Here is a 24,320-nt window from a genome sequence, read left to right as displayed (position 1 = left end):
GCGACCGAGTCGGAGCAAGTTCCTTCCATATGCTCGAAGTAAAGCTATTTAAAACCGATTCCGAACTGCAATTAGATGCTTTCTACCGCCGCCGCACGTAAACATCAGTCCTCCGGAGGTCGATTTGTGTCCGAGTATGTTGTAAATAAATGGGAAATGTATTCAAAAAAAAAAAAAAAAACAAACGGAGGGAGGTTCAATCTCGACAAGAGAAACTTATTTTCGGTGGTTTCGGCCATGTGTCAGAGAAAATGACCACCATCGTCGTCGTCGTCGTCGTCGTCGTAGTTATATCCGACGACGAGTTGGGAAAGGGTAATTTGATTTTGATTCACATTGATTGCTATGACGGTCGTCATCCAGTTAGATCTGGGTCTGGCCATCCTTCTTTCCCTATTATAACTCAGGAGCTGGAGTCAATTAGGATGCCGGTTTTCGTGTTATGTCCACTTAGGTTTCGCTAGTATAAATTTAGAAAAAAAAAAAACGAAATAACGAATGTAAAGCTCAACCTTAACAATATAAACTCTAGTGATGAACCCATCAGCAGCCTGTAGTAGACGTGTGACGATAAATCAATTTTCCAGTCTAGTCGATGTCGGATTGAGTTTTCCAATGCTCACATGCGATGGAGGGAAACCGGGTCGCAGAGCAGCGTCGAGCACCGCGAAAGGGGAGAAAGAAAACTAACCTCAGGGCTAATATATGCGCGCACTTGTGTTGTGTACCTGTTGAAGCGGCAGCTCAGCGTAAATCCAAATCGGTTCTGATAAGCTGCTTGCTGCGGAGGATGGCTTGTGTGCTTGTTGGTATGGGAATTTTGGAATTAATTCCGCTCTCCTCCCCAGGGACGGTTTTGCACCGTTATCCATTGAGTTGGATTTTGTTACACCGTACACAAAGTTAGTAGGAAGTTTGATCGATTTTCGTCGGCAAATGTATGAATGTATTCTTATTGTTTACGCGCAGCCAAGGGCACTACCAACCACAGAAAACGGATTACTACAGAAGTTTCTGTTCTTCTGTGCTCGAATCAACGGTTTAATGTAATTTTGCTTACGAAAATCGCACGTCTGTCCAATCTGTGGCATCAAAAGGCGCACATAAAGTTAGAACGGTTTTATTTCCTTTTTTTTCTAAAGATAGCAGATGCAAACAAACGAACGCATGAAACTGGAAAGTTCATTGTTTATACACCGGTAACTCGTTCTCTGTCTCTGGTTTTCGTACGTTGGTGGGATTTTACACCAATTCACCCTGTCCGATTTCAGTGCAACCATACTTTAAAAAGAAATTTGAGCTCCTTTTCTTTTTAGGTTTTTTCTAGCCTTCATAAAATTCGGCCTGAACAGACGTAAAATCCCTCCTTGGTGTACAGTTTAACACCAGTTTATAATGAACTTTCACTAGAGAGCACGATGAAGTTTTTATTTCCACCAACCCTTTTTCCAGCAGAACAAACTTATCGCCTTTTATTTGCCTCATTGAACTTCTTCTTCGTCTTGCAGCCAGAGCCGTAGTAGAGCGTCGAAAGTAGTTTCGACAGTAACGAACTATAAATTAGGTCGGCAATTTATTCTATCCAATTCTAAGGTGCTGCTGGCTTGGCTGGATTGGTCGGTTCGGATGCCATCGATCATCACTAATTACTGCACTGTCGGTCGTACCTTAGCAGAAGCGAAAGTTTGTCTCCTCCTTCCGGAGCTTTCTTCCGGTCCTTTCCGGAGCAACTTTCACAATGAGTGACAGGAGAGAGCACATTAAATAATAAAAAGTCTATTTATTATAGGAAAGCGTCGTCAGCTGTTGGCAGTACACTCGAAGGCCCTGGGCGCTCGTTTTGTCCAATTTTGTCAGGTACAAGCTTTGCTCTGAGTTGGAAGGTAATCCGCCGTATCCGTGTAGGTACGAGAGCTTCCAGCTGAATTATATATGGGCACCAATTATGCTGCGTGTGTTCGTGTGTGTGTCTGTACTAAGGTTGAAGTAATTTGGAGACGGTAGCTTTGGAACACGGCTTTGATAAAATAATTCATTATTAATTGTAGTTCCTTTCGAAACGGGCGCCCAAAGTGGGTGCAAACGACGACGACCGACGACTTCACTCGACAATTAAGATATTTCGTTTATATCACGCGATATTGAGGGTTCTTAAAGCTAGGGGGACCGACCATAAAGTATCCTTTCCATTAACAATTTTAATTTCATCCATTATTTTCTTTCTTCCTTTTTGCAGATGCCCGGTATCGTCGTGTTCCGTCGACGGTGGTCAGTCGGGTCGGATGACCTGGTTGTTCCCGGTCTGTTTCTCTTCGTCATCCATCTGATATGGTAAGTTCTGGGTGCAGGGTGGGAGCTGTTGGTTTTTATGTATGTCTCACTCTAGTAGAAAGGGATCAACTCAATCCGAAGAAGTAGTAAAATGAGAATTATAATTATGTTATTATTCAAAACCTTATTGAATCGTTTTATCGTAATCTCTAGTGCAATAATAAAATTCTATATCGTTCCAGTTTTGTGCTTGTTTTAAAATCAGTTGAAAATCATCAACCTCAGCCATAAAATCACTAATCAAAAATGTATTTTTTCTGTAGAATGGATTTATGTATGATTGGATTTATGGGGTTTCATAGATTCGACGTAGTATGCAACAAGACTCTTGGCTTGCCAAGCTCCTCTAAGAAACTTAGTTCATTAGATAATTAAGTGGCTCCAACAGGAAAAACTTCTTTATCAATGAGAGTGGAGTGGGTGATACTGAATGTCTCTGCCTCTTCCCTTAGAAATTCGGAATGCATCATTAATCAAATAAGGTCCGTCTGTGATCCATTTGATAGAACCGTCTTCGTTTTATTTTAAATTAAAAAAATACCTTATGAACTACGGTGAAATGTAGAATTGATGGATTGTAAAGAACAGCCGTAACTGAGTTTAAAAACAAAAAGCTACAATATTTTCTACACTTAAAAAGCGGTTTAAAATAGGAATTAAAATGGTCTCGATATTCAGGTCGCAATGAAACTTTGCTGGTGTTTTAGTATAAAAACGTAAAAATAACGAACTCGGCGATTTCTCGATCGATTTTCATCAAATTATCCACTGCCTGACTGACTTCTCATTAACGATTTCATAAAATTCTTCAATACCTCAGGATCACGCTTTCAAATTATTTTTTTTTGACGTTGGACTAACGTCTATATCGAAGTTAGGCACCTGAATTTGAAAATCTAGTAATTCAACCGGGGAAAACCAGAGAAAAGTGGTCAGGTTTTGAGCGCTTATATATCAGTCATTTCTTTTCAGAATTTCGAGGTTTTGGCATCAACCGATCAGAAATTCTTTTACGGTTGAATTTATGTAACAAAAATAACCTATTGTTCGAGATACACTATTGAAAAATTGATAAATCACATCGATTGTCTAAATCATACCGAGCAACCAATCACCACCTCTCTTCACAAGCACAGTCGACACTAACGGATACAACCGATCTGACTTTGTAAACAGTCTCACAGCTTTCAACCAATAACGAGCTCGCTTTCGGTAGCTGCAACAGGTGTTTCAACACCGTTTTAAAATGCTTCTTTTATCATTACCACTGAACAGATTCTAAACACCAATGGCTTGATTGATAGGGGAAATATTGCGCAAGATTGTCATATAATAATTTAAATATGTTTTCGATACTAAACTAGTTAAAAGTTGTGTTAAAAGTCGTGCACATCCAACCAATCACAAGCTCGCTTCTTGTTTGCTCGCGGATGGATTTTTGCTTTGGGCTATATAATAGCCTGTGTCGTCTCATAGCAGTCATTGTATAATCAGCAGCGATGGCTGATTCCAGCGGCCAAACTGAGCTGCAGCAGAACCAGGGCGGTGGTATCAGGCAGCAGCGGCGGAGGTAGTGGGAAGCTGCATTTCTTCATTCAGTTCGGTTCTCCTTCGATCTGAGTTGGACCCCACCAGCGGTAATCCAATTCAGATATCGTTGGGTGAAAACGTTGGGTGTGTGCAGTGTGCACATATAGCGTATGTGCATCTGTATTGCTATGACATTTGCGATGATAGGGATGGCGCTGTTGCGTGTGTATGGCTAGCTATAGCGTGTGTAAGACACTAGCATGTGTAGCATATTATGGCTATTGCGTGTATATCTTCAGCGTGTGTACGGATAGTTATAGCTTGTGTGTGGATAGCTGCTGCGTGTGTAATGATTAGTTATAGCGTATGTATGGATAGTAATAGCACATGGTTGGATAGCTTATGCGTGTGTATAGATAGTTGTATCGGATGTATGGAAAGGAATAGCGTGTGTATGGATAGCTATAGCTACAGCGTGTGTATGAATAGTTTTAACGCGTGTTTAGATAGTTATAGCATGTGTGTGAATAACTATAGCGGGAGTTTATCGAAGATTATTATGTCACAGTTGTGAATTTGATTTTACAGCATCGATTTTAACTTCTTCAGCCAGTCTTTATTCATCGAGGAAAAAATACTACCTATGAATGATCAACACTTATTTACTAGAAATTTGATTTAGATCAAAACGGGTTCTTTTGAGTATCATAAATTATTGGTAAAAAGAGTTGCAAGTTTTCTCAATGAGCATTCATTAAATTTTCGTTTTTGTTTCTCGGTGCGCGGTTTTGATTTTGTTTCTCGCACACAGAGAAAGAAACAAACTTGTCGCTATCGTGAAAAATAACAAAACAATTAGAAATGCTCTATATCACAACTGAAGAAGTTAAGATATTTTCCTGTCACTCGCCCAAACCTTGATAACAACTACCGAAAAACGTGTGATTGAGTTCTTGCTATATTGAGTTATTGAACCAAACGTTTTTTTTTTTCAAATATATGAAGTTATATGCTGGGCTGGAACTAATCTAGCATGAGTTTTATCGATTAAATGTCAAACAATTTTCAAATTTAAAATTTTCGGTTGAATCGTTCTGGGCTCCAATTTCAGATAGTTTCGTAAAGTTTGCTTTTTGCTTGGATAGGAAAATTTTACCAATTCGCTCAATTAAAAGATTGTCTTGGTAGTGCAGCAAACAAAGGGTTGATTCGAATATGTATGAAATGACAGCGATTAAATAAAAGATATCCATTCTTTTAGTATATATTATTATTTATAACGTTTTAACGTCTCAGCATCCAGAAATGCACTGTAAGATAAAATTGCAGCAAATACTAGAGTTGCAATTCTCTCTATTATTTGTTTTAATGGAATATAAGAATACCGTAGTCCAACGTCATGCGGTCGTGTCTTGAATACCACCCTCCTACTTTTTTTTTTTTTGGGAATGTGTTTTTTAACTTTTGTGCTAACGTTTTGATGTTTTCATTTCAGATCATTTGTGATTTTTATTATTTTAAAACTCATGATTAGATAATTTCTAAATTTTCCAATGTATTTAGAAAACTTTCCCAAATTTTCCTTTTTATTATGTATACCTTTAGTATTAACATTGTCGCTCAGTTTCATTGCATTTTCTTTGTTTTTCACTTTTACGTAATTTCTCACAATAGAATCACAATTCTATTCTAGAGCCAGTTTGCGAGAACCGCAACCACCTTTCTGAGGGACATTGTCTTGATGTTCTCCGATTGAGCTATGAAATTTTCAGCGTAGGTAGAAAGTTTTGCAGAATTTCAATTTTTTTATTGATGTTAAGTGGGGTAAAACGGCCAAATACTAAAAAGTGCAATAACTCCTGCTAGACTTTCCAAATTTTTCTTAAAATTTGTGGTATTATTCTACACTAAAAGTACTTCCAAACTCATGGTCACAATATATGGCAAAGAGGTAACATGACGAAAATAAGGCATTTTTCTTTCAAAAATTGTCAATTTCCAGGGCCATCGTAATCCTCTCAACATCACTAAAAAAAATATTCTAATAAAGCGTTTTGTAGAGCAACTCAAGAGCTTTAATGTCATGTATAAGCCAGGTGTGCCAAATGGGGGGAAACGGCCCTAGAAGGTTTTTATTTTCAAAAACCCGTCGAAATCACTATATCCTGATAGCCTTAATACATTTTGTTGAAAATTTGGATAATCACTCTACCTTACCAGAACTACAAACCATGTTCGATTTTGGACGTCCAAATTTAAATTTTTCATGGTGGCTCCCGGACTGACGCGAAAATTCAATTCTACACTTGGATGGTAGCTGGTGGCAACACGTCCAAAGGTTTTATGTTACCAAAATTATACCGTGCCAAAATCGAACGAGGTCTGTACCGCCTTCTCTGGCCTTTAGAAGCACTTTTCGGTAATCCACAGTCCAATTTGGGATCATTTTCTAATTTGGCCTTTTCTGGCCTTTAGAAGCACTTTTTGGCGATTCTGAGCTCAATTTAGGATCATTTTCTATTATGGCTTTTTCTGGCCTTTAGAACCACTTTTCGGCAATTTTGAGCTCAATTTGGGATCATTTTCTATTCTACCCTTTTCTGGCCTTTAAAAGCACTTTTCGGCGATTCTGAGCTCAATTTGGGATCATTTTCTTGTTTGGCCTTTTCTGGTCTATAGAAGCACTTTTGGCGATTCTGAGCTCAATTTAAGATCATTTTCTATTTTGGCCTCTTCCGGCCTCTAGAAGCACTTTTCGGCCATTCTGAGCTCAATTTGGAAACATTTTCTATTTCGGCCTTTTCTGGCCTTTAGAAGCACTTTTCGGCGATTGTGAGCTTAATTTGGGATAGATAGAAGGGTTTTTCGGCGATTCTGAGCTCAATTTGAGATCATTTTTTATTCCACTCCTTTCTGGTGTTTAGAAGCACTTTTTGGCGATTCTGAGTTCAATTTGGGATCATTTTTTATTTCGGTCTTTCCTGGCCTTTATAAGCAGTTTTCGGTGATTCTAAGCTCAATTTGGGATCATTTTTTATTTCGGTCCATCCTGGCCTTTATAAGCAGTGTTCGGCGATTCTAAGCTCAATTTGGAATCATTTTCTTCTTACCCTATTTCTATTTTTCTAGAAACTATTCGGCGGTTCTGAGCGCAATTTGGGATCATTTTCTTTTTGGCCTTCAAAAGCACTTTTCTGCGATGCTGAGATCAATTTGGGAGCACTTTCCATTTTGGCCTTTTCTGGCCTTTAGAAGCACTTTTCAGCGATTCTAAGCTCAATTTGGAATCATTTCTTTTTTTGGCCTTTTGTGGCATTTAAAAGCACTTTTCGGCGATTCTGAGCTCAATTTGGGATCATATTCTTTTTTTGGCCTTATCTGGTCTTTAGAAGCACTTTCGGACAATTCTGAGCTCAATTTGGGATCATTTTCTTTTTTGGCCTTTAAAAGGGGTTATCGGGGATTTTGAGCTTAATTCGGAATAATTTTCTATTTTAGCCTTTTCTGGCCTTTAGGAGCATTTTTCAGCGATCCTGAGCTCAATTTAGAATCCTTTTCTTTTTGGCCTTTTCTGGCTTTTAGAAGCACTTTTCGATAATAATGAGCTCAATTTATGATCATTTTCTATTTTGGCCTTTTCTGGCACTTAGAAGCACTTTTCAGCGATTCTGAGCTCAATTTGGGATCATATCCTTTTTTGGCCTTTTCTGGCCTTTAGAAGCACTTTCCGGCGATTCTGAGCTCAATCTGGGATTATTTTCTTTTTTGGCCTTTTCTGGCCTTAAGAAGCACTTTCGGACAATTCTGAGCTCAATTTGGGATCATTTTCTATTTTAACCTTTTCTGGCCTTTAGAAGCACTTTTCGGCGATTCTTAGCTTAATTAGGGATCATATTCTTCTTTGGCCTTTAGAAGTACTTTTCGACGATTCTGAGCTCAATTTGGGATCATTTTCTATGTTGGCCTTTTTTGGCCTTTAGAAGCACTTTTTGGCGATTGAGCTTAATTTGGGATCATTTTCTTTTTTTGCTTTGAGAAGCACTTTTGGGCGATTCTGAGCTTAATTTAGGATATTTTTCTTCTTTGGCCTTTAGAAGGGGTTTTCGGCGATTCTGAGCTTAATTTGGGATTATTTTCTTTTTTGGCCTTTAGAAGGGTTTTTCGGCGATTCTGAGCTCAATTTGGGATCATATTCTTTGTTGGCCTTTTCTGGCTTTTAGAAGCACTTTTCGATGATTCTGAGCTCATTTTGGGATCATATTCTTTTTTTGGCCTTTTCTGGCCCTTAGAAGCACTTTTCGGCAATTCTGAGCTCAATTTGGGATCATATTCTGTTTTGGCCTTTTCTGGCCTTTAGAAGCACTTTCCGGCGATTCTGAGCTCAATTTGGGATCATTTTCTAATTTGGCCTTTAGAATGGGTTTTCGGCGATTCTGAGCTCAGTTTGGTATCATATTCTATTTTGGCCTTTAGAAACACTTTTCGGCGATTCTGAGCTCAGTCTAGGATCTTTTTCTATTCTGGCCTTTTCTGGCCTATAGAAGTACTTTTCGACGATTCTGAGCTCAATTTGGGATCATTTTCTTTTGTGGTCTTTTCTGGCCTTTAGAAGCACTTTTCGGTAATTCTGAGCGCAATTTAGGATCATTTTCTTTTTTGGCCTTTAGAAGGGGTTATCGGAGATTCTAAGCTTAATTTGGGATCATTTTGTTTTGGCCTTTAAAAGGGGTTTTCGACGATTCTGAGCTCAATTTGGGATCATTTTCTTTTTTGGCCTTTTAAAGGGGTTTTCGGCGATTCTGAGCTCAATTTGGGATCATTTTCTTTTTAGTCCTCATTTAGGGAGCTCAATTTGGAATCATTTTCTGAGCACAATTTGGGATCATTTTTTTCTTTGGCCTTTTCTGGCTTTAGAAGCACTTTCCAACGATTCTGGGCTCAATTTGGGATCATTTTCTTTTTTGGCCTTTAGAAGCACTTTTCGACGATTCTGAGCTCAACTAGGGATCATTTTCTATTTCGGCCTTTTCTGGCCTTTAGAAGCACTTTTCGGCGATTCTAAGCTCAATTTGGGATCATTCTCGTTTTTGGTCTTTTCTGACCTTTAGAAGCACCTTTCGGCAATTCTGAGCTCAATTTGGGATCATTTTCTATTTTGGCCTTTTCTGGCCTTAGGAAGCACTTTTCGGCGGCTCTGAGCTCAATTTGGGATCATTTTCTTTTTGGCCTTGTCTTTCTTTTAGAAGCACTTTTCGATGATAATGAGCTCAATCTATGATCATTTTCTATTTTGGACTTTTCTGGCATTTAGAAGCACTTTTCAGCGATTCTGAGCTCAATTTGGGATCATTTTCTTATTTCGCCTTTTCTGGCCTTTAGAAGCACTTTCGGACAATTCTGAGCTCAATTTGGGATCATTTTCTTTTTTGGCCTTTAGAAGCACTTTTTGGCAATTCTGAGCTCAATTTGGGATCATTTTCTATTTTGGCATTTTCTGGCCTTTAGAAACACTTTTCGGCGATTCTGAGCTCAATTTGGGATCATTTCATTCTGAAGCGACTTTGTGCTTCTGGCACCCACGTCTAAACGCCAGCCCACGACAGCACTATATTTTACCATTTGGTCTTTGTGCGAGACCCGACAGTCGTTCTACATTGACAAGCCTACTATAGACTGTTCCGAAAATTATAAATACATCTTCTTTCTTGAATAAAACAAAAAATACAGGATTTCTCGGGTCATTTTATTCTGAAATATAGATAATAAGTGTTTTCTTTCCAGTTTCAATTCAAGTTGGGATTATTTTTCGTAGGATACGCGAGTTCTCTAACTTTTCTCTTAACACTACTCATAAGCTTTTGCACAGTGTGTTCTCCGACCATTTTTACCACTTTAAGCCAATCTTTTTTAAATATTTCAACATTGTCCGCTGGTTTGACATATTTCCTCAGCTTTGCCTTGGTCAAAGCCCAAAAAGTTTCAATAGGGCGAATTTCAGGGCAGTTTGGAGGATTCATCTCCTTTGGAGCACATGTGACATTATTTGTTTTATACCACCCTATTGCATCCTTAAAGTAATGGCAGGAAGCAAGATCGGGCCAAAAGATTGGAGCTTTGTTATGCTGCTTAACCATGGGTAACAACCTTTTCTGCAAACACTCTCACGAAAATTTTACCATTCATTGTGTCATTCGTAATGAATGGACGAGATATTTTCCCACATTCACAAAAGGCCTGCCAAACCATTACCTTCTTGCCTAATTTTTCGGTGTAAATGGCTTTCACTGGTCCAGGGACATCCTTTCCCTTCAGGTGATGTATAAAATTGCGGTCCTGGCAGAGTCTTATAGTCAAGTTTTATGTAGGTTTCGTCATCCATGATAACACACTCCATTTTTTTGGTCAGAAGTTTGTCATGAAGCTTCCGAGCTCTCGGTTTCACAGATTCAGCTTGTTTTGGATTTCGTTTTGGCTGCTTCTGCTTCCGACGGGTCTGCAGACCCATTCTTCCCTTGGCACGCATAACGTTACTCGCCGAGGTTCCAAGCTTTCTCGCCACATCTCGTACTGATACTGAAGGATGCCGCTTGTAGTATTCCTTAACCTTTTTGTCCATTGTGGGATCAACAGGCCCGGGTTTTCTACCACGTCTTGGGGCATCAGTAAATGTGCACTCTTCACAATGCTTCCGCAATGCGGTTTAAACTGCTCCGACACTTATACCTTCTTCTCTGGCTAATTTTCTTATAGAAAAAACCACTCACGGTGCCCCATTTGTGCACAATTCGCTTTCTTTGCTCGGGAGAAAGGCCACGCATATTCAAAATTTCGCACTAAATGTTAGAAAAAATTACAGCATCTGTTTCTTTTGGATGTAACCAACAGGACGCAGCCAACGTTTGGTTGAATACTGCACGTTATTTGAAATGACGGTTGATCGTAAGTGTATTTATAATTATCGGACCGGTCTATACCTACTGCGACGCGCACTAACGAAACGGATCAAATGGAAGTGTTGACCGTTGCAGGCCATGTCCATAACCGCAGATTTCAGGCGAGACATTTTCCCTCAATCGTATTTACTTAAACAGTACAATCTTGACCTTAAAAACCCTAAGCCTTGGTGCTACATTTTGATTCGGAACTCGGCTGTTTCCCTCGACGACAAAAGTCTTACAACTATTTGAGTAAATGAACTTACGGCCACCAGTGTCTACTATGATTCTATCAACTCTTAGTATGACTTAGTATTCAACCATTATAAAGTGAAATCATTTCGGGGTGGAAGTTATTCTATCATTCAGTAAACACAAATGCAACAGCTTTTTCCTTCTATATAAACTGCAGTCTTTGAAGGTATCCGCTAATGAGGGTTGAAATGCAGTTTTGTTTCTCAGAAATTGAGCATAAAATGTTTCTGCACGCTTGTACAAAAAAATCAGAGTTTTTTCCTCTCTGTGGTGGTAATTAACTTGCGTATAGTATTCGCTTGTAGTACAGCGCGAAACAAATTGAAACACTGACCTTTTCCTCCTAAACAAAAACTGAAACAGCCAGAAGCTGAGTGCACTTATTAGCCGCGTGAGGGTCGTCATTCCATCCGGAGGACTCATTCAGTGAAACCAACAGCCATTATGTACTAACTGAGCGGAACATTTCGAGTGCCATAAAAATGTACTTCGCTTCTGGTGGTACTGTGATTTTTTTCTACTGCTGCTCTTAATCCTCGAATCCAGCACGGATGACATTGATGGGGGAAAAAAGCAACTTGCAAATTTTGCGCAATAAGGTGTGATCTTTGGAAATAAGGTCGTGAAATTTGTCATATGGAACTGACCTTTTCCTCCTAAACAAAAACTGAAACAGCCAGAAGCTGAGTGCACTTATTAGCCGCGTGAGGGTCGTCGTTCCATCCGGAGGACTCATTCAGTGAAACCAACAGCGATTATGTACTAACTGAGCGGAACATTTCGAGTGCCATAAAAATGTACTTCGCTTCTGGTGGTACTGTGATTTTTTTCTACTGCTGCTCTTAATCCTCGAATCCAGCACGGATGACATTGATGGGGGAAAAAAGCAACTTTCTTGCCGAAAGTGACAGGATCAAACTTGGGAACACTTAACCGCAATCTTAATTTCACCTACCGCTCGACAGCTCATTCGAGCCTAATTTCGGAGGAAACAAAATCAAGAAATTATTCCAATTACCACAACCAATTACTTCCCATCCTGTCGAATGCCAGAAAGGTCAGACCGGATTTATTGTCGCTTCGGGGGAGGAAGGGCGAGAGCACATAAATCCCTGTTTGACATCCGGTGGCACCTGAACAAAAAAAAAAGAATGGCCTTGGGCCAAACGTTACGCTCAGCTTGACCACGGCCAAGAAGGTAGACCCACACCCAGTGTTCCTTCCACTGGCCGATGGTCGCGTGGTTAACGGGTTGAAATGGCGCGGTGCGTGGGAAATTCCAACTGCTTGACAAGTTGTACCGAAGGACGACGCAACGCAATAAAGAACCGAAAAAGGTCCGAATTTTATTGCCGTCTTGGAGTGGGAGGAATAGGACCAGTTCTGTTGATTGATTTGGGACTTAACAATAATAGAAGAGGTTGAATGGTTTTTTCCTCTTTTCTCCATTTGACTGACATTTGGAGCAACATACAGACAAGGAAGGAAACTGTCGGGAAAATATTCCATCCACTTCACTTGAATACCGACCCAGAATCAAGCGAGTTGAAATTATCTACAGAATCTGCTTCTCAGCTCAGCTGATTACCCGATTGATCAACCAAACTTAGCTTGCCACTTAGATTAGCAAAACATTCTTCTCTGTTCCGTGATGGAATTATTCCTTCGTCAGCCCGGGCTTCGACAAACATGTCCACATAACCTGACAGCTACGAGGGCGCTCAAAGTTGTGCTTCACGTTACTACAAGCTTCACATCCTGTTCAACCTCATCCCACAACGGAGATTAACGGGAACGGGTCGGAAACGTTATTAAATTTAATAAACCTGTGTTCAGAGCAGAAGCAGTAAAAACACATGCATAAACCAGGGCAGACACATTAAAGCCCCGTAGACTGGGGAAACCGGAGCCTTTCCCGCCTTCGCTCCTTGTTGCTTTGATTTATACATTTCCGCTCAGTTAGTTTAATATGAAAATAAAAACAACCCGGTGGAACCCCGGACGGGTCGGGTGCCATCAACCTCCGCGTCGTCGTGATGATCGTTGACGCCCTATCAAGAGTTAACCCAAGTTGAATGAAAATAACAGTTTGCAGCTCAGATATCACTCCTTTATGACTTTTAACTTTGTAAGTGATCGGGTGAAAGCAACTAGGTCTGAATCGCTAATTGCTAGCTAGAATTCTTTTTCCTATACGGTTTTGTTTCGAGTATGGTAAATTTCAATGGAATTAGAACGGTCACCACTTTTGAAACGAAAGGCAAGTTTCCGAAAAGTTTGCATCAGTTGAATAGACTGAATTTTAATTAACGGAGTGTTTTTCACTCAGAAAAAAAAAATGAAAGTAAAATTTTCCACAGCACCAGCGGTATAAAAACGGAGCAAACAAATTATTGGCAGGAATCGTGACGCCTTACTCTTAGTTAATTAACTTAGTTTAAAAGTATTTTTATTTTTATTAGTTTAGAAGTAAGACGGGACAAAGGGGTTCAAAAAATAAGACACGTGGAAAGATTGATTTTCAAACATTTTTCTCAACCAAAGTAAAACATACAAACTTGCTTTGATGAACCTCCCTTATTCTGTGCAAAGAAATGCTTAGCTGATGATGAAATTTTGCGCAATAAGGTGTGATCTTTGGAAATAAGGTCGTGAAATTTGTCACATGGAAGATCGAAGTTAACAGGTGACAACTAAAATGTTGGAATGTTTCTGAGGTTCTCAACAGTTTTTGAGGTTACTCAACAATAAACACTCTCAGAGAGAAATGAGAGAATGTATGTTTAATGAAAGTAGCTTTTGTTCTGTTCAAAATGGCTTCAAATCAAGAAGCTTGGCGCAAACGTATTGTATAGTTCTAACCGTTTGGTATCATATCTGATTGAATACTTTTTACACTGATATTTCATAATTGCGTTCATCTACGTTGAACTTTTTTGTGCCGAATGCTGAAAAATATCAGGAAAAGTAATGTTATATTTCAGGGAATATCGGGGAGAACCAGGGTATTTGATCTGGAAATTTTTTTCACTACCCTGTTTTTGACTCATTTATGACTAACTCAATTTTTTTTGATTATGTTTTTTCATATCATCATTTGATTTTTTTTGTTTCATTTCGTAACATTTTTATTACACTTTTATACATTTATTTCTGCTTTTTTCAAGTTTTTGGCTTATTGTACCTCTTTTCTGTCTTGTTTTCGTTATTTTTTTTTATTTTTGTTTCACTTTTTTTCTTATTTCGTCCGTTTTCGTAACGTTCTATTTTAATTAGGTTTAATGTTAGTTTTGCTTCTGTTGCATTATTGACAAATCAGTATCCTTTTTTTTATTCTTGTGTTGTTTCTATCCCTTCGCTGTTTCGTATTTGTTTCAATTTTGAATAATTTTCGCATCATTCTTGTCTCATTTTTTATATTCCTTGTCTTATTTCCATTCAATATTTTTCTTTTTGGTTTCATCTATGTTTATGTTTATTTTACCACATTTTGTTCTATTTTTGTATCATTTTTTTCTAATTATGGTTGATTGCCTTACTCTCGAAAATTTCCTTTATTTTTTGTCTCATTCGTGTCTTATTTTTAATATTAGTGCTCCTTTTTGTAGTATTTGACTCTAATTTTGGCTAGTTTGTGCCTCATTTTATTTCCTTTTTTTTTTTCAACATTTACAACTTTCTTTTTGTTTCACTTTCGTTTATTTTTTCTATATGTTGTCCATTTTTAATCTCATTTTAGTCACATTTGTTTGTCATATTTTTGTTTAGTTTTCAAATCATTTCCATCTCATATCTGATTAATTATTCCATTTCTTATCTTTATATTGTTCAACTTTTTGTCTCATTATGTTTCACTTTTGTAACATTCTATTTCATGTTCATGTTCGTCTTTGATGATCTTGCTCTTGTTATATTCTTGCCTCATTGGCGTCTTCATTGTTTCAATTTTGTCGCGTTTTTATCCCATTCCTGCCTATTTCATGTTTTACTTTTGTCTAATCGTTTAATTGCTGTTTCTTCATTTTTTTCCCTTTCGAGTCTTCATTCTTTCTGTACAACAACAGAACAGTTTCTTTAAATCTAATTTCACCTTAAATTTCGTTCTTTTTTTACATTTGTTTATGTTTAGTCTTATCTAAAATTCACCTCATTTTCGATTTATTTTAATGTAGTTTTGAATGATTTATTTTATTATTCTCATTGTCGACTTATTTTTATAAATTAGAGTCTGACATTTGTTGTATTTTTTTTTCATTTTTGCCTTATTTTCGTCCAAATTCAGGCACATTTTTGTCTCATTGCAGATTTATTTTAGTTAATTCTTGTCTTATTCGTGATTTTTTATTTTAATTTACTGCTTGTTTCATATCTTTTTTATACATCTTATTTTGATTCATTTTTTATTAGTTTTAAATAATTCCTGCCTTATTCTATTTTCAATCTTTTCTCAATTTTATTATAATTTGTTTTATTTTTGTTCATTTTTTGTTTCGTCTTTACATTCAGTTTTAAACATATTTTTATTTATTTTTAATTTTGATCCAATTAATGATTGATTTTATTTCTGAATAATTTTCATCCTTCTTTTTTGCTTTTTTCTACTTTTTTCTGTCTTTCGCGTTATATTGTCTAATTCTCGTCTCAGTTAGTTTTTCTTATTCTTATTATATTTTTTGTCTATTTAGCTCAGGTTCGTCTTATTTTTGTCTCATTATTTTCTTTCTTTAATTTGGCTTTTTTCGTTGTTTTTTCATTTTATTTTCATATTATTTTTTGACTTAGTTTCGTCGACTTTTTTGTCATATTCTTATTTCATTGAACAATTTTTGTCTCATCTAGGTCTTGCTTTTGAAGAGCTTTTGTCTCGTTTTTATCTTTTTTGTTTTACTTTTTTCTCTTTTTTATCCTATTCATATCTCACTTTGGTTTTATTTATGTCTAAATTTCATAACATTATTGCCTTTTATTTTTACCAATTTTGGGTTTATTTTGACGTCTGATTTTAGTTTATTCTTCTTATTTTGTTATATTTTTGTTTTTGATTCTTTTTGCCCATCTTATCACCTAATATTTCTAAATGTGTCTCATCTTCGTTTCATTTGTCTCATTTTTGCTGAATTTCAGCCTCCTGAGTTCGTTTTATTTGCTTTTTTTTGTTTTCTGTTTTCGTTCTACTTATTGTTTTTTCTCGGGCAATTTTTTTTGTCCTTTTTCAGTTTTTCTTTTTCAGTTCAATTTATACAAAGTTGGAGAAAATAATAAACAAGCAATCAACCGACTTAAAATGAAAGATATAAAGACAGATACCAAATCAAGAATATTCAAAAAGTTGAATAACAACAATAGGACAGCACAAAGAATATAGAATAGAGAAAGTGAAGTAACATAAACCGTAGTAACATAACCATAACCGAGAAAGGTATGGGTATAAACTTCGAGAAAGCTTAAACAAAATTGAAATGTTACTCAGAGAAAATAAAAACAAGCAAAGATGTACACAGTCCCTCTAAGCACTGATGAAGGCGATGATGCTTGTCTAGTTTTTCAAATTATTTTTGTTCTATTTTATTTTTAAACTCTGTCTTATTTTTGTTACAATTTGTTCTATTTTTTGTTCTTCTTGAAATTGTTGCCTCATTTGGTTTCAGCTTAGTCCTGTTTCGTCTTCCTGTTTAGTATTAAACATATTTTTATTTAGTTTTCATATTTAACAATTCAATGTCTCATTTTATTTCTGAACAATTTTTATCTTGCTTATTTGCTTATGTTCAACTTTTCTCTATTCGTGCAATATTTTGTCTAAATGTTTTTGTTCTTATTTAGTCACTTTTTTTTTGTCTCTTCAGCTTAGGTTTGTCTTATTTTTGTCTCATTATTTGCTTGTTCAGGCTTTTTACTTCTCATTTTCATGTTATTATTTGACTTAGTTACGTCGTCATGGTTAGTCGCATGTTTGACTAATTCATTATTTTTGCTTCATTCCGACCATTGTATCATTTGATTTTCCAGTTTTGCTCATCTTGTTACATCTCCTATTTTCGTTACATCCTTTTTGTTTTATTACCTTAATTTTGTTCAATGATTACCTTAGTTTTGTTTCATTGTCTTCTTATTTTGTCCATTTTTGTAACATTCTTATTTTATTGACCAATTTTGTCTCATATTGGTCTTGCTTTTGACGAGCTTTTGTCTCATTCTTAAAGCAAAAGTACTTTTTTATCTTTTTTATCCCATTCCTCTCATTTTTGTTTTATTCATGTCTAAATTTCGTATAGTAATTGTCTTTTTTTTCTTATATTCTTCCGTTTCTTTTTCGACTGATTTGTTCTATGTGTTTTTTTTGTCTCATTTGACTCCAGGTTTTTCTCATTTATGTTTATTTTTGTCCCATTTCCACCTTATTTTGAACTATTTTTGATTGATTTTCATATAATTTTTGTCTCTTCTTTGATTATTTTTGATTTGTTTTGGCAGTTTTTGGTCTAATGTTTGTATTGAATTTGATTCTTTTTTTCCAATTTTGGGTTTATTTTGATTCTTTGTACGTCTTATTTTAGTTTATTCTTCAACCAAAACAATACAAATACAAAACAATTTGTAATATTTTTGTTTTTTATTCTTTTTGACCATCTTTCATCACCTAATATTTCTATATGTGTCTCATTTTCGTTTCATTTGTTTCATTTTTGCTAAATTTTAGTCTTCTGAGTTCGTCTTAGTTTAGCTTCTTGTGTTTTCTGTATTTGTTCTACTTTTTGTTTTGTTCGGGAAATTTCTTGTCTTTTGTAGTTCAATTTGTGTTGTTTTTCTCTTCGTTTCTCATTTATCTTTTTTAGTTCAGTTTATACAGAATTGGAAAAAATAATTAGCGAGCAATCAACAGACTGAAAATGAAAGATATAAAGACAGATACCAAACCAAAAATATTCAAAAGTTGATTAACAACAAGACAAAACTGCACAAAGAATATAGAATAGAGAAAGTAGAGTAACATCAAATATATATAAAATAAAAAACAACAAGCAAAAAGTTCATGAAAACGGAATCGTTCGTACAAAAAAAAAATACTAAAACGAAATAGGCATAAAAAACAGAGAAAGCAAAATAACAAAAAATAAAGAAAATAAATTAAGAAAATAAAAAACTTAGAGAAAGGTTAAGTGGAGGTTAGGTGGAGGCGATGATGATGAAGTGATAAGTGGGAGTGAAAGTGATAGATTTGAAAAATGAAGAAGTATAATGTAACGCTTATTCCCAGATAACTCTAGAATGATTTTTCAATTGTTAAAAATGATTATCTTTCTTTTTTTAAATGACTATAATGCAAGTCAAGCTATTTTTATTTCTATTTCAAAGCAGTAAATATGGAGCTGACGATTGAAAAATGTACTAACTGGGGAAATAGTTAATTAGGAATTGTCCCACCTGCTGGACTATATTTTTCGTAAATTTCTAATTAACTATTTCCCCAGTTAGCACATTTTTCTTGAAATAGAAGTTAAAAATGATTCTAAAATTATTCTAACATGATTTTAAACGGATTAAAATCATTCGAAAATAACTCTAAAACCATTTTAAAATAACTCTTGAATAATTCGAAAACCATTTCGAAAATCTTTCAATATGATTTCCGTATAGGTTTAAGATAATTCTAGACTGTTTGTAAAATTATTGTAAAATAAAATTGCTTTGAAGTAATTCTAAACTGATTTGAATTTTTCTTATAGGTTTCAAAATTATTTTAAAATGATTGAAAAAATATTATAATGATAATTTCGAAACGATTCTTCGGGAAGAGTGCTTAAATGGTACCAGAGCGATTTTTCAATAATTCTAAATTAGTTAAAAAGTTATCAACTTCCGTCGTGATGATCGCTGACGCCCTATCAAGAGTTAACCCAAGTTGAATGAAAATAACAGTTTGCAGCTCAGAAATCACTCCTTTCTGACGTTTAACTCTGTAAGTGACCAGGTTAAAAGCAACTCGCTAATTGCTTGCCAGAACTCTTTTTCCCATACGACTCCGTTTCGAGTATGGGAAAAGTTAATGGAATTAGAACGCTTTTAAAATTGAAGGCACGGTTCCGAGAAGTTTGCAGCAGTTGAATAGACCGAATTTTAATTAACGGAGTGTTTTTTACTCATGGAAATAAAAAAAAAGAAAAATTTCCCTCATCACCAGTGGCATAAATACAGAACAAATAAATTATCGACAGGAATCGTGACGCCTTACTCTGTTAAGCAGTATTTTTATTTTTGATAGTAGTTTAGAAGTAAAACGGGACGAATGGGTTAAAAAACGGGACACTTAGAACGATTGATTTTTGAACATTTTTTTTAACCAAAGTTAAACATACAAACAATTATTCATTGCTTTGGTCAGATAGAACAACATTACATTGCGCCAAAAAGCACAAAATTTGCTGACCCAACGAATCTGCCTCAGTGTTGCCAAATCGAAATTTCTCTGGGATTTTGAGTTTTCAACGTGAACTTTTCTCAAATGTTCAATTTTTTTGTTGTTAATAAATGTATCTTCATGAGAAAAAATCGGGTTTCATTTGAGTACATATACTATTTTTACACCAGTTAGAAAAATTCTGAAATTTTAGTTGACACCCGTTAGAAACGTTATAAAATTTGATTAACCTAGGGTGAGGCTATGTGTTTTCTAAACAATTTTGTCAGAAGATTGCCGATTTTTCAGAACAATGTTCAAATACGCGAATCACAATTCAATAATAAAACATTATCATAATGAAGCCACTCAGAAGCTTTCCCAGCAAGGCTTTTTCGTGTTGAAAATTGAAACTTCATCCACTGCCTTTGATAACTTCAAGGTTGAACAGCTCTATCTCAAAACAACGGTTGACGAAAATCGAACCGTTCGAACGTTCCGCCCTCCGTATCATTCCACGCAAATCAAGCTCCGAAACAAAGAGAGCCTCCCAATCATGATAGATTAAAAATTAATTATACTGTTTGACACTATCGGGAAACACTTATTTCTGGTTCCTATTTCCACGAGAAGGCGAAATTCGGTCCGATCACTGCCGAATGGGAAATTTGCTCAATTATCCTTTGCAATAATCGTTCTGAATCATTCGTTTCGATTTCGCTCAGGACCAGTAACGCGCAAACGGGAAGAAGCACCCAGCGTCCCAACGAAAATGTCTTTTCTGTCGATTTTAAATTGCTCCAGCACCCTCAATTGGCAATCACAATCATCTCATCTTTGAGCCTGAGTTAGTTTTTTGTCTTTCTCTCTGAGTCCGTTGTTGATACGATACGAGCCATAAACAGATGATGAAAACGATGCGCTAACGAGACGAGAATAAAACAATCTGGAAACACAAAACCTCTTGGTCCTGCTTGGCGACCGTGGCACCCGGGCAGCAGGAGAGACTGACACGTAAAAAGTGTATAATGATGTTCTTGTAGCTTCCGCCACCGCTGCTGCATCACTTCCGTCGCTTGTGTATAGATTCTACGGCTAGGGCTAATGAATCTGGGAATTGTGTGTGTTTTTTGACTCTCTGCCATTCAGTGCGGGTGGATTGGGGGTGGTAAATGGAGCCGCGAGATATTCTACACCAAGTAGCTGTTTGTCGATGATTTCGTCGTGGGACTCCTCAACGACAAATGGATGGTAAAATGAAAATAATTTACTTCTGCCGTGTCCTCCATTACCACTTCATTAGGTCGTGCTGTGAGACTATTATTAACCCTCTAGTGCCCAGTGCCGCCTTTAGACGGTCTTCAGTTGAACCTCTAAAAAGCTTCAATAAGAACTTAAAAAATGTTTATAAAGCTTCATAGTGATTTTTTCGATGTCCGTCTAAAAATTAATTTGGGCACTAGAGGGTTAAGTGATCTCGCGATTCACTACAGTTCGGGTAGTGTTGTTTTTTTTTGTTTGTAATCGCTAGAGCGTGCCTCAGATAGTTTAATATTTCATGGGAGCACCAGTGGAATGAAAACATCATTCTTCCGTGAAAATAAATACACGAAAAAACAATACGTGTCATTTTCGTGGCAGCACGAGAAGGTCACTGGTCAGACAAAGGACAAACTATTGACCGTCGGATCAGCAGCAAGCAAACTCATCCAATTGGATTAGGTACGCTGTACTTTTTTTTCTATTAAGGCTGGCAGGAAAGTGCAACAAGCGGTAGCACAGGCATCGACTGTGCTGCCAGTCAGTGTCAGTTTCGCCGAAGCAACATTGTGACCATTAAGCCGTAAAAAGCCACTTTCCGCTCGGTATTGAGGCTTTTCTCTCGTGCGGTGAATACTGTCAACCACGATTGGACAGTCGAAGCCAATGTCGGTACACACATACGCTGTCCGGGTGTCAAACCGATCGACATGTAAAGTGTGTCGGCAAACAGTGAGCCTCCGCCTGTTGAGAGTAGTCGTTCGCACTGGGGTGTTTTTTGGGCTTAGTTTCGTTCCAGGGACAGATGAAAAACCAAAACGTTTTTGATAAGAGAGCTTATTGAAAGCGACATTCCCAAACATTCGTGAAAAATTGAAATAGAAAAGTTAATAAAAACTCTGTTGAAAGTTCGGCCTTGTTTAAGGCTCCAACGGCAGTGAAAATAACGTGTAAAATGTTCCATTTTACTAAGGCACGTGAAACTGTGTTGTAATATTCATTTTCATGAAATTTTCAATTTAAATTTATTTTCAATTTAAAAAATTTCCTATTCGATTCCAAAGTGATTTTCGATCTTGAAATCATTCCAGATTCGTTTAAGAATCATTTTGGACTTTCGTTTTCACTTTTAGTTGTAACTGTTATTTTTGAACTATTTTAGAATCGTTTCAAAAAATTTTTTAAACCATTTCTGAACTATTTAAAAATGAATTTTGAATCCCTTTACAACTAATTTAGAGTTATTGAAAAATCATTCTGGAACCATTTAAACATTCTTTCCGAAGCCTTTCGGAATCATTTTCACTTATCACTTTTTAAGATATGCAAATACGTATTTCGACGCTCAAGCAGTGCCTTCATCGGTGCTTAGATGGCCTGTGTACAGTGTCTGCCTTTTTTCATTTTCTCTGAGTTACATTTCAATTTTCTTTTCTATTTTCTTCGTTTTCCTAATTTATTTTCTCTTTTTTTGTATATTTGCTTTCTCTGTTTTTTATACCTATTATACACCAATTTCGTATTAATTTTCTTATTAGTACGAATGAACGATTCTGTTTTCATCAACTTTCTCTTTGTTTTCTTTTTTTTTATATTCCATATTACTTTACCTTCTGTATTCTATATCCTTCGTGCTGTCCTCGCGTTGTTTACCAACTTTCTGAATATTCTTGGTTTGGCATTATATGTTTCGTTTTCAGTCTGTTGATTGCCCGTGATTTATTTACTCCAACTTTGTGAAAATTGAACTGAAAAAGATTCAATGAGAAACAACGAGAAAAACAACGCAAATTGAACAAAAAACAAAGAAATTGCCCGAATAAGACAAAAAGTAGAACAAAACCAGAAAACAAAACAAGCTAAAATAAAAAGAAATCAGAAGACTGAAATTTAGCAAAAATACGACGAAAATGAGACACATATAGAAATATTAGGTGATAAGAGGGTCAAAAAAAATCAAAAACAAAAATAAAACAAAATAAGACGTCAAAATAAACCCAAAATTGGTATAAATGAATCAAATTCAAAACAAATTAAAAATACTGAAAAAAGAGACAAAAATAATATGCAGATCAATGAAAAATTGTTCAAAATGATGCGGAAATGTGTCAAAAATAACCAAAAATGAAAAAAACTGGTCCTAAATGAGACAAAAAAAAAACACATAGAACAAATTAGTCGAAAAAGAAACAAAAAAATTTAGACATAAAAAAAATGATATATGAAAAGAGATAAGAATGAGACAAAAGCTCGTCAAAAGCAAGACCAATATGATACGAAAATTGATCAATGGAATAAGAATGTTACAAAAATGGACAAAATAAGAAGACAATAAAAAGAAACTAAGAGAATAGTTGAACAAAAGTAAGGTAATAAATCAAAGAGTTAAAAATTGGATGTAACGAAAATGGAAGATGTAACGAGATGAACCAAACTGGAAAATTATATGATATAATGGTCGGAATGAAGCAAAAATAATGAATAAGTCAAACACGAGACTAACCATGACGACGAAAATAAGTCCAAGAATAACATGAAGATAAGATGTAAAACAGCCTGATTTGAACAAGTAAATAATGAGACAAAAATAAGTTAAATCTAAACTTAAGAGACAAAAACAGTGACTAAAATAAGGAAAAAAAAGAAGACGAGAATTGGACAATTTATTGCAAGAATAGAGAAACTTGAATAAAAGCAAATAAGTAAAATAAAAAGTGTTCAAAAGTAAAATGAGACATCAATTGGTTCAATATTAAAACTAAAAAAATATGTTTAATATTAAATGAAGTAGAACAAAAAATAGAACAAATTATAACAAAAATGAGACAGAGTTTAAAAATAAAATAGAACAGAGAAAATTTGAAAAACCAGACAAAAATGAATCAAAACAAGATGTGGAACATATAACGCAAGCATTGAAACTTAAAACCATATCTGGAATCAAATATTAAACTGCAATGAGACAACAATAAGACAAAATTGTGCCTAAAATTAGACGAAGATGAGGCAAAAATAAATGAAAATAGGACAAATGTTAGACTAAAATTTCTAAAAATAAGTCAATGATAAGTCCAGAATGGGTTGGAAATGATAAAGAAATCATTCGAAACTACAATAAATTAAATAAAAAATTAGGTGAATTTGAGATAAGATTAAACATAAACAATTGTGAAAAATAGAATAAAATTTAGAGTGAAATTGAATTAAAAACTGTTCAGTTGTACAAAATGGAACAAAAATGAAATAAAAATAAGAAGAACAGAAAAAGCAACAAAAAGACAAGACGAAAATAAAACAAGAATTAGACAGGAATTCGATAACAACGAGACAAAATAAAAACAATAGAGACGCCAATCAGGCAAGAATATAACAAAACCTGGACCAACAGAGACGAAAGTTAGTCAAAATTGATATAAAATAAGACAAAAATTAGAATAATATAAAAATATAATAAAAAATGGAACAGCTAGTGTCAAACATGAGACAAAATTAAGACGGAAATGATTCAACAAACTAAACAAAAAAGGCAAAATAAGACGTAAAACGTACAAAACAAATTAAAAACAATAAAAAATTACAAACAAGTTAAAAATGAGCAAAAACTCAACTGC

At 35.5% G+C, this 24,320-nt stretch overlaps 1 protein-coding gene across 9 annotated transcripts in view; it reads left to right on the top strand.

Annotated features, from left to right (window-relative positions):
- The window catches only part of LOC129725208 (diacylglycerol lipase-alpha), a 152,533-nt gene that overhangs the window by 70,887 nt on the left and 57,326 nt on the right, over nucleotides 1-24,320 (top strand). For all 9 annotated transcript variants that reach the window (XM_055681397.1, XM_055681316.1, XM_055681229.1 and 6 more), the window contains one exon: nucleotides 2,237-2,331. In XM_055681397.1, coding sequence (XP_055537372.1) covers nucleotides 2,237-2,331 — 95 coding nt within the window. The remainder of the gene's footprint in view (nucleotides 1-2,236; nucleotides 2,332-24,320) is intronic.

The sequence above is a fragment of the Wyeomyia smithii genome, chromosome 1 (genome assembly GCF_029784165.1).
Source record: "Wyeomyia smithii strain HCP4-BCI-WySm-NY-G18 chromosome 1, ASM2978416v1, whole genome shotgun sequence".
Taxonomy (NCBI): domain Eukaryota; kingdom Metazoa; phylum Arthropoda; class Insecta; order Diptera; family Culicidae; genus Wyeomyia; species Wyeomyia smithii.
This window is presented reverse-complemented; position numbering and strand designations above follow the sequence as displayed.